The following is an 11,911-nucleotide window of genomic DNA, read 5'->3' on the forward strand; positions in this document are numbered from 1 at the left end:
TAGGGCATCTAGCTCATTAGGATCATGCAAAGAGGATAACCAGCATCAATGAGTATTAACATGACTGTCATTATAAACATGACTGTCATTATTAACATGACTGTTATTATAAACATTACTGTTATTATAAACATTACTGTTATTATAAACATTACTGTTATTATAAACATTACTGTTATTATAAACATTACTGTTATTACTAAAACATGACTGATATTAAAAATAAGATAAACACAATTGGATCTATTTATAAAATGTACCAGGGGTGCAACTTTCCCTGGGGACGGGGGAGAGGGGGTCATGTCTCCCCAACATTCTGAAATTGCATTTTTGTTGTTGTTGTGTTCAGCCTGCTGGATTTAGGACAATTTGGACACCACAGAGCGGAATAACAGGTTGTGTGAAGCCTACTATATGGCCCCGTTGGGTCCCATTTTACATCAAGTGATCATAGTAGCCTAACCTATGGTCACCATAGTAACCTTACCTATGGTCACCATAGTAACCTAAACTATGGTCACCATAGTAGCCTAACCTATGGTCACCATAGTAACCTAACCTATGGTCACCATAGTAACCTTACCTATGGTCACCATAGTAACCTTACCTATGGTCACCATAGTAGCCTAAACTATGGTCACCATAGTAACCTAACCTATGTGCGAGTTGTGCCTTTTCCCTTTCAATCATAATTACATGTTTTTTATTGACTCACGTTGGTTGAGCACCCTCTTTGTTCCATTATCAATATTTATTTACAGACACTGTAGTAAACTACATTCTAATCATATTTAATGTAATTTCATATTTAAGTTAACTGCGACTTGATTCTCCGCCCATGTACTCTATTTAGTGAGACCACCCACTGAGACCACGCAATTGAACTCTCATGCACAACAAGGAGAGGTAGGCTACTGAAGATGAAGCAGCGAATTCTGAGTGTATGAATAATGCGAAAAATATGTAATTTTAATACAATAGTTAGGCTAACGCATATAAATCAGAAAGAAGACCATTTCCAAATAATCTGTGGGACAAAAAAAATATATATTCATCCCAAAATCGTCTGCTCAGATCAATTCAGGATTTAAAGTATGATTTTTCCTCCTGTGACTCCCACGGAAGTGGATCGTGCGTGTTCACGCGCTCTGTCCAAAAGTGTTCCAAGTCAGGAAAGATCTTCCGCGCTGCAGTGTCTGTGCGCAGATCGCACCCCTCTGGCGTCTCCAAAGACACATGTTTCAAGTCCACGAGCGGATAGATGACAATGGCTCCTCTTCCCTCTGCTCCGTTCTCCTCCATATTTGGACTTGTGCTAATACTGGTGCGTTTCGAGCGTCTGCAAGTTCTGAAAAGCCACAGACTTTTGAGCCCATGACGCACGTCTTCATATGCGGTGAGGAATATGATGGGTGACAGAGAGCTACATGAGTACATGAGGACCTGAGAGAAGATGACGAACCCCACAGGAGGTGTGTAGTTGTTACTGTATCCCAGCCGAGCCCAAGTCCATGAGCTCCATTCAGGCAGTAGCATGAGCGCGTTGGCCACACTGACAGATAACCACACCGCAGTGGCCCCCTTGTCCTGGGGTTGAGCATTGGTCACGTCAAGGTCCCCCTTCGGCTTCGTGTCCAGTAGTGTCTTGGTGTAGTGCACAACGGTAAAGAGAATGGGCACCAGGTAAGTTAGGGTTGGGTAGATCTTGTAGAACACATCCATAAACCCAGATGCGCAAAATGGTATTTCAGTTACGCACAGCTTGACGTCATGGTATGGCTGTAAAGACGTGAATATCGTAAGAGGGGTGGAGGAGACCAGTGATGCTATCCAGATGAAAGCCAGGGCTCCATAGATTTGCATGTGGCTAAAATATTTGCTATCAGAGGAGCCTGAAACAAAGGTACATCTTGCCCCGGTTGTTGCCGCCAGGGTGAACGTTTTGGCGACCAGGCAGGAGTGCTGAAACCAATCCGCTGTTTGGCACAACAAGCTTCCCAAGATCCAGGTCTGTCTGTAGTAGGTGACTGCGCGCACAGGTGCACACAACAGTGTGATCAATAGGTCTGTAGAGCTCAGACCGGCAAGTAGCGATTTGACTTCGGATGCTGTCCCGTTTCTCAGGTCGTGGATGAGACTCAGTAGTACCAGAAGGTTCCCTATGACTCCAGTCCAACAGATCCCTATCAGAATAACAGGGAGGACTGACCTGGCGTTCACACCGTGGAGTAGTTGAACTCCCCCGGCAAAGTCAAAAAATGAAACGTTCCTCGGTCGGTCAAAATCCATATTTTCTGTAATCTGTGTTTAGTTTTTAAAAATATTTTTTATATGCGGTAATCAACTAGTTCAAATGGATTGATCTCTAGATTTCTCCCTTAGAAAGAAAGATCTGTCCCTGAGCTGTGGTGCTGAAATGCTGCTATCTGATAAGACATCTATGTAGTGGTTGAGCGGACTGGCAGGCAAGCTATTTCAAGTGCTGCCGTTTATTGTTGTCGTCGACCACTTTCGTCATTGATGGCTGTGGCTCCAGGGTACTATTCTGAGAGGAAGGGTACTTGAGTGTGCTGTCGGCAAAATCTACACTTACATTTAAAAAAAAAATTGGCTAAAGGCTTATTTTCTAAAAGACATTCAATTCATTCAAACTAAAATAGGCCAAAGTTAGGACCTATGTTCAGTGTTCAGTGGCTTGTGTTGAGTAGCAGCAGCGGCATATGACCCCTGGTCCCGTAGATATCATATGAACACGTCATGAACACGTCATAAGCCTTGGAATTTATTTTTTGAATTGCACGACTTTACTTGTTTTCCTTTAAAAAAAAATACTGCTAGAACCTCATGGAGGAGGAAGGTGTGTGTCTGTCTGTGTGGGTTACAATGGCACCCACACAAGGCTCTCACCTCCTTGTTGAGAAGGCCTGTTAGGAAGATACATGGCCCACCATAGAGCTGTCTGTAAAGGGGAAGCGTTATGAACTACAACACAGAGATTAATAAGGAGACTGAACTTCTACAGGACAGAATAGGGGGACTGTAATGGCAGCGCCTCATTACTAACCCCTCAAATCAAGAGTGTTGGCTGCTGGACAGGAGGGTTGAATCCTCCAGAATCTGTACAGTCCTGTGTGTAGCATCACACATTTAGAGAGCTTCAGTGTTCTCTATTAGGTTATCTTTAGGTATGATTATTCATATTTACCGCCCGTGGTCTTTCCTCTCAGTCTAATAATATCTTTTTGCTTTATCCAGGCAGGCCTTATTGAATTCTGTGGCACATGTGGTGCCTGCTTGCACAAGGGCACTCTGTGTGGTACTCTACTCAGCTAACTGACCTCTATACTCAGCTAACTGACTCCTCTACACTTAGCTAACTGACTCCCTCGTCTACTCAGCTAACAGACTCCCTCCTCTACTCAGCTAACTGACTCCCTCCTCTACTCAGCTAACTGACTCCCTCCTCCACTCAGCTAACAGACTCCCTCCTCTACTCAGCTAACTGACTCCCTCCTCCACTCAGCTAACTGACTCCCTCCTCTACTCAGCTAACAGACTCCCTCCTCTACACTCAGCTAACTGACTCCCTCCTCTACTCAGCTAACTGACTCCCTCCTCTACTCAGCTAACTGACTCCCTCCTCTACTCAGCTAACTGACTCCCTCCTCTACTCAGCTAACTGACTCCCTCCTCTACACTCAGCTAACAGACTCCTCTATACTCAGCTAACAGACTCCCTCCCCTGGGGACCAACAGAGAAAACACAACACAAACAAAAAAGCCAATAACGCTCCACGAGATTGTTAAAGAAATTAAAGGCGGAAATGTTCCCTTTTCAGAGATTCCAAACCCTTCGGTGAAACAGACGGGATGTAAAGTATGTTTTACACCGCAGGAGGAACGGCCATCACCCCACTGAGAATTAAAGGGAATACGTCAAGTAGTAAACAACGTATATTCTCAGAAAGAACACGTCAAGTAGGCCAGACCGTATATTCTCTTATAGAACACATCAAGTAGGCCACAGCGTATATTCTCTAAAAGAACACATCAAGTAGGCCTAGTCATATATTCTCTAAAAGAACACGTCAAGTAGGCCACAGCGTATATTCTCTAAAAGAACATGTCAAGTAGGCGACAGCGTATATTCTCTAAAAGAACATGTCAAGTAGGCCACAGCGTATATTCTCTAAAAGAACACGTCCAGTAGGATTAGTCATATATTCTCTAAAAGAACACGTCAAGTAGGCCACACCGTATATTCTCTTATAGAACACGTCAAGTAGGCCACAACATATATTCTCTTATAGAACACGTCAAGTAGGCCTAGTCATATATTCTCTAAAAGAACACGTCAAGTAGGCCACAGCGTATATTCTCTAAAAGAACACGTCAAGTAGGCCACAGCGTATATTCTCTAAAAGAACAAGTCAAGTAGGCCTAACAATATAATCTCTAAAAGTTGATGTGTGTGTTTACATACAGGGTAGGAATAAATACGTGCTGATGATTTGATTGGCTGCTCCATGCAACACCCTATCTACGTCCCAAATGGACCCATAGTCCCTATATAGTGCACTACTTTAGACCAGGCCCCTATAGAACCCTATTCCCTATATAGTGCACTACTTTAGACCAGGCCCCTATATAACCCTATTCCCTATGTAGTGCACTACTGAGTTGAGTTTGCTACTTAAGCAGAAAAGGGATAGTTGTCAACTGAGGTTTAGCTGTGGCACAGGCATAACATTCTTCTTTAGCTACTGATCTGGCCGTATATTGAATCCATTCCAACCATATGTTGGAATCCCCAAACCCAGTCTCCACCTCTATCACTTCCTTAACGTGGCCTATTTTTAACACTTATCTGGGATGCTTGATTGTTTTTATTGTTTTACTGGGAAGTTTAGCAGAAGTGCTCATGTTATTTATGATAGTGCAGGGTGAGCTGAACACAGTGGACTTCCTGCTAGGCCACACCGCCTCAGTGCCGACAGTATAACACATAGTGGACTTCCTGCTAGGCCACACCGCCTCAGTGCCGACAGTATAACACATAGTGGACTTCCTGCTAGGCCACACCGCCTCAGTGCTGACAGTATAACACATAGTGGACTTCCTGCTAGGCCACACCGCCTCAGTGCTGACAGTATAACACATAGTGGACTTCCTGCTAGGCCACACCGCCTCATTGCTGACAGTATAACATATAGTGGACTTCCTGCTAGGCCACACCACCTCAGTGCTGACAGTATAACACATAGTGGACTTCCTGCTAGGCCACACCGCCTCAGTGCTGACAGTATAACACATAGTGGACTTCCTGCTAGGCCACACCGCCTCAATGCTGACAGTATAACACATAGGCACATGATTACTACATACATTAACTGTAGGATCAGCAGAGGCATTCCTGGTAGTAAGAGGGACATAAAATAGGTTAATTACATTGTGTCTTCCAACGCCCCTGGGATAATGTACACTTTGCTGAAGCATTATGATGACTCAGCAACACAATGGTAGGGATTAAATGAGGTGGGCTTGGGTCATTGGTAAGTCATTGTCTCAACGCAGCCTCATAATGCTGTGAAAGGATCCAGGAACCCAGATGATTTGGGTGGATCCCATCCACCTTACAATGCTGTGAAAGGATCCAGGAACCCAGATGATTTGGGTGGATCCCATCCTCCTTATAATGCTGTGAAAGGATCCAGGAACCCAAATGATTTGGGTGGATCCCATCCTCCTTATAATGCTGTGAAAGGATCCAGGAACCCAGATGATTTAGGTGGATCCCATCCTCCTTATAATGTTGTGAAAGGATCCAGGAACCCAAATGATTTGGGTGGATCCCATCCTCCTTATAATACTGTGAAAGGATCCAGGAACCCAAATGATTTGGGTGGATCCCATCCTCCTTATAATACTGTGAAAGGATCCAGGAACCCAAATGATTTGGGTGGATCCCATCCTCCTTATAATACTGTGAAAGGATCCAGGAACCCAAATGATTTGGGTGGATCCCATCCTCCTTATAATACTGTGAAAGGATCCAGGAACCCAAATGATTTGGGTGGATCCCATCCTCCTTATAATACTGTGAAAGGATCCAGGAACCCAAATGATTTGGGTGGATCCCATCCTCCTTATAAAACATGTTTTGTTTCCAGAAGGTTTCAAAATCGTCAATAAATGTTACACCCACAGAGCTACAATAGATTACCTTCGAACTGCCCAATACAACGAAATTGACACACACAATTCGTTAGCGTGTGCCCGCTACTCCTGGCGATAGATCCAGGACCTCCCACAGCATGTAGTGCATTGTCAGATCCAGAGAAAGGAGGAGAAGGAGCCGCAGCTGGAGTCAGACACAAACGGTCCCGGAGCTGAAGGCAGAGGTAGATTAGGCACCACTGGAGTCAGACACAAACGGTCCCGGAGCTGAAGGCACAGGTAGATTAGGCACCACTGGAGTTAGTACTGCCGTTGCAGACACAGTCACACCATCAATGAAGGCACATTGCAGCGAAAGCTATTCCTTATGTCAATCTGCTCTGAACCTCTCGCAGTCACTCCCGTCCACTTAACATCATGCTGCTGCCTTCGGTTTCCACGACTTGTGACATGGGATCATGTTGTTGTGCTGAATGTATCGTGTGTTTAAAATGTTGTAACATTGTGTTTTGCTGCTGCCTTCTTGGCCAGGGGCCATATCCACAAAGAGTCTCAGAGTATAAATTGGTTGTTAGTTCTGAGAAGAGAGACATTTTACTCTTATGGGTAAAAATTAAATATTTAACCTTTACCCTTATTTTGACAGGAAGTCATACTGAAACCAGGGTCTGTTTTACAGATAAGCCTAAATTTTACATCAAATCAAATCTAATTTTATTGGTCACATACACATATTTCTCAGATTGTATTGTGGGTGTAGCGAAATGCTTGTGTTCCTAGCTCCAACAGCGCAGTAGTATCTAACAATTCACAACAATACACACAAATCTAAAAGTAAAAGAATGGAAATAAGAAAAACATCAATATTAGATTGAGCAATGTCAGAGTGGCATTGACTAAAATACAATAGAATGTCACGCCTGCTCCCGCTCTTCCCCCTGGTGCTCGAGGGTGCCAGGCTCCCCAGAATTACGCACTCCTGCCACCATCATTCCACACACCTGCTTTCCCCCCGTCACGCACATCAGCGATTATTGGACTCACCTGGACTCAATCACCTCTGTCATTACCACCCCTACATCTGTCTGTTCCCCTGCTCTGTTCCCAAACGCAGCATTCATTGTCATATGTCCTTGTGTGTTGACACTGTTCCTGTCTTGTTACGATTAAATGTTTGACTCCCCTGCTTCTCCACTCCAGGGTCTTACAAGAATAGAATACATGTAAACATTGTTTAAACATTATTAGAGTGACTAGTTGTCCATTATTAAGGTGGCCAGTGATACCAAGTCTATGCATATAGGGCAGTAGCCTCTAATGTGCTAGTGATGGCTATTTAACAGTCTGATGGCCTTTAGATAGAACCTGTTTTTCTGTCTCTCGGTCCCAGCTTTGATGCACCTGTACTGACCTCGCCTTCTGGATGATAGCGGGGTGAACAGGCGGTGGTTGTTGTACTTGATGATCTTTTTGGCCCTTCTGTGAAATCGGGTGCTATAGGTGTCCTGGAGGGCAGGTAGTTTGTCCCCGGTAAAATGTTGGGCAGACCGCACCACCCTCTAGAGAGTCTTGCGGTTGCGGGCGGTGCAGTTGCCGTACCAGGTGGTGATATATCCCGACAGGATGCTCTCAATTGTGCATCTGTAAATGTTTGTGAGTGTTTTAGGTGACAAGCCAAATTTATTTAGCCTCCTGAGGTTGAAGAGAAGCTGTTGTGCCTTCTTCACCACACTGTCTGTGTGGGTGGATCATTTCAGATTGTCAGTGATGTGTAGGGTCAAGGAACTTGAAGCTTGCCACCTTCTCCACTACTGTCCCGTCGATGTGGATAGGGGCGTGCTCCTTCTGCTGTTTCCTGAAGTCCACAATCATCTCCAATTCGTTGTTTTGTTGACATTGAGTGAGAGGTTATTTTCCTGGCACCACACTCCCAGGGCCCTCACCTCCTCCCTGTAGGCTGTCTAGTCATTGTTGGTAATCAGGTTGGAGGCGTGCAAGGCCACGTAGTCATGGGTGAACAGGGAGTACAGAAGGGGGCTGAGCACACACCCTTGTGGGGCCCCAGTGTTGATCAGGATCAGCAGAATGGAGGTGTTGCTTCTTACCTTCACCACTCGGGGGCGGCCCGTCAAGAAGTCCAGGACCCAATTGCACAGTGCAGGATTCATACTCAGGGCCTCATTGAATGCTGAACTATAGTCAATGAACAGCCATCTTACAGGAAGCGACGCAGGTACAGAGGACAAAGAGCCGTATGCCTGGTCAGGACACGGAAAAGTCGAGTGGGAAAGCTGCCGTTACCGTCAATAATACTCGCCAACGTGCAATCATCGGACAATAAACTAGACGAGGTACGATGTCATTGAGGAGTACACCACATCGGTCACTGGCTTTATCAATAAGTGCATCGAGGATGTCGTCCCCACAGTGACTATACGGCTCACATCAACACCATTATCCCAGAAACCCTAGACCCACTCCAATTTGCATACCGCCCAAACAGATCCACAGATGATGCAATCTCTATTGCACTCCACACTGCCCTTTCCCACCTGGACAAAAGGAACACTTATGTGAGAATGCTATTCATTGACTACAGCTCAGCGTTCAACACCATGGTACCATCAAAGCTCATCACTAAGCTAAGGATCCTCGGACTAAACACCTCCCTCTGCAACTGGATCCTGGACTTCCTGACGGGCCATCCCAAGGTGGTTAGGGTAGGTAGCAACACATCTGCCACGCTGATTCTCAACACTAGAGCTCCCCAGGGGTGCGTGCTCAGTCCCCTCCTGTACTCCCTGTTCACCCATGACTGCATGGCCAGGCATGACTCCAACACCATCATTAAGTTTGCAGACGACACAACAGTGGTAGGCTTGATCACAGACAACGACGAGACAGCCTACAGGGAGGAGGTCAGAGACCTGGCCGGGTGGTGTCAGAATAACAACCTATCCCTCAACGTAAACAAGACTAAGGAGATTATTGTGGACTACAGGAAAAGGAGGACCAAGCACGGCCCCATTCTCATTGATGGGGCAGTAGTGGAGCAGGTTGAGAGCTTCAAGTTCCTTGGTGTCCACATCAACAACAAAGTAGAATGGTCCAAACACACCAAGACAGTTGTAAAGAGGGCACGACAAAGCCTATTCCCCCTCAGGAAACTAAAAAGATTTGGCATGGGTCCTGAGATCCTCAAAAGGTTCTACAGCTGTAACATCGAGAACATGGTTGCATCACTGCCTGGTACGGCAACTGCTCGGTCTCTGACCGCAAGGCACTACAGAGGGCAGTGCGTACGGCCCAGTACATCACTGGGGCTAAGCTGCGTGCCATCCAGGACCTCTACACCAGGACCTAATATTTGCCATCCAGGACCTCTATCAATATTTGCCATCCAGGACCTCTATCAATATTTGCCATCCAGGACTATCAATATTTGTACATAAAGGCTTTTCCACCGCCATTTCTCTCAAAATGTATTTTATAGGCACAAAAAGATCCCAATGAACAAATGATCTCTCGGCATTTATACAACTTTACCTCAACTTCCTGTTTCCATCAGAGCTGTCATGATTTGTATTATTCTGTATTATTCCATTTTTAAACTAAACGACGGAGGAGTATGGAACAGAACAGTGCATGTCGACGTCCTGAGTCTGAATTTAGAAAAACAAGGCCTCGTCTGCATCATCTGCGGTGTGCCTTGACTGATTTGATAAGAAGATATAGTGGATTCATCCCAAATCGCACCCTATTCCCTATATAGTGCACTACTTTTGACCTGAGCCCTACAGCCCTGGTCAAAAGTAGTGCCCTAAATAAGGAATAGGGTGCGATTTGGGACTTGACTCCAATGACTGAACAGAAACCCCCTGACAAGGGAAGGAGACGAGACACCCAGCTCCCTGAGCCAATGTCTTTACTTATGACTCATTCTGAGAAAGCAAAATGGCACCCTATTCCCTATATAGTGGCGTCTCCAATGGCACCCTATTCCCTATATAGTGGCGTCTCCAATGGCACCCTATTCCCTATATAGTGGCATCTCCAATGGCACCCTATTCCCTATATAGTGGCATCTCCAATGGCACCCTATTCCCTATATAGTGGCGTCTCCAATGGCACCCTATTCCCTATATAGTGGCGTCTCCAATGGCACCCTATTCCCTATATAGTGGCGTCTCCAATGGCACCCTATTCCCTATATAGTGGCGTCTCCAATGACACCCTATTCCCTATATAGTGGCGTCTCCAATGGCACCCTATTCCCTATATAGTGGCATCTCCAATGGCACCCTATTCCCTATATAGTGGCATCTCCAATGGCACCCGATTCCCTATATAGTGGCATCTCCAATGGCACCCTATTCCCTATATAGTGGCATCTCCAATGGCACCCTATTCCCTATATAGTGGCGTCTCCAATGGCACCCTATTCCCTATATAGTGGCGTCTCCAATGGCACCCTATTCCCTATATAGTGGCGTCTCCAATGGCACCCTATTCCCTATATAGTGGCGTCTCCAATGGCACCCTATTCCCTATATAGTGGCGTCTCCAATGGCACCCTATTCCCTATATAGTGGCATCTCCAATGGCACCCTATTCCCTATTTAGTGGCGTCTCCAATGGCACCCTATTCCCTATATAGTGGCGTCTCCAATGGCACCCTATTCCCTATATAGTGGCGTCTCCAATGGCACCCTATTCCCTATATAGTGGCGTCTCCAATGGCACCCTATTCCCTATATAGTGGCGTCTCCAATGGCACCCTATTCCCTATATAGTGGCATCTCCAATGGCACCCTATTCCCTATATAGTGGCGTCTTCAATGACACCCTATTCCCTATATAGTGGCGTCTCCAATGGCACCCTATTCCCTATATAGTGGCGTCTCCAATGGCACCCTATTCCCTATATAGTGGCGTCTCCAATGGCACCCTATTCCCTATATAGTGGCGTCTCTAATGGCACCCTATTCCCTATATAGTGGCATCTTCAATGACACCCTATTCCCTATATAGTGGCATCTCCAATGGCACCCTATTCCCTATATAGTGGCATCTCCAATGGCACCCTATTCCCTATATATAGTGGCGTCTCCAATGGCACCCTATTCCCTATATAGTGGCATCTCCAATGACACCCTATTCCCTATATAGTGGCATCTCCAATGGCACCCTATTCCCTATATAGTGGCGTCTCCAATGGCACCCTATTCCCTATATATAGTGGTGTCTCCAATGGCACCCTATTCCCTATATAGTGGCATCTCCAATGGCACCCTATTCCCTATATAGTGGCATCTCTAATGGCACCCTATTCCCTATATAGTGGCGTCTCCAAACCAAGAAGCCACTTCAACATGTCTGTCTACATTACTCAACAGGAGACTGGCACCTTGTGGTAAACATGACACTCTACACTTCTCATCAGGAGACTGGCAGCTTGTGGTAAACATGACACTCTACACTTCTCATCAGGAGACTGGCAGCTTGTGGTAAACATGACACTCTACACTTCTCATCAGGAGACTGGTAGCTTGTGGTAAACATGACACTCTACACTTCTCATCAGGAGACTGGCACCTTGTGGTAAACATGACACTCTACACTTCTCATCAGGAGACTGGCAGCTTGTGGTAAACATGACACTCTACACTTCTCATCAGGAGACTGGCACCTTGTGGTAAACATGACACTCTACACTTCTCATCAGGAGACTGGC

The 11,911-nt window shown here is 45.7% G+C and overlaps 1 protein-coding gene across 1 annotated transcript; it reads right to left on the reverse strand.

Moving 5' to 3' along the window:
• Nucleotides 1–1,080: 1,080 nt before the first annotated feature.
• On the reverse strand, nt 1,081–2,289 carry LOC139383356 (G-protein coupled receptor 151-like). Its single transcript, XM_071127862.1, has one exon. It carries the CDS (start codon nt 2,287–2,289, stop codon nt 1,081–1,083), a length of 1,209 nt encoding a protein of 402 aa, XP_070983963.1.
• Between the last annotated feature and the right edge of the window lie 9,622 nt (nt 2,290–11,911).

Source organism: Oncorhynchus clarkii, chromosome 25 (assembly GCF_045791955.1).
Source record: "Oncorhynchus clarkii lewisi isolate Uvic-CL-2024 chromosome 25, UVic_Ocla_1.0, whole genome shotgun sequence".
NCBI lineage: Eukaryota > Metazoa > Chordata > Actinopteri > Salmoniformes > Salmonidae > Oncorhynchus > Oncorhynchus clarkii.

Bases quoted from the DNA above. Each gene is read 5' to 3' on its own strand.
- LOC139383356 (XM_071127862.1), bottom strand. From the start codon at position 2,289: ATGGATTTTGACCGACCGAGGAACGTTTCATTTTTTGACTTTGCCGGG.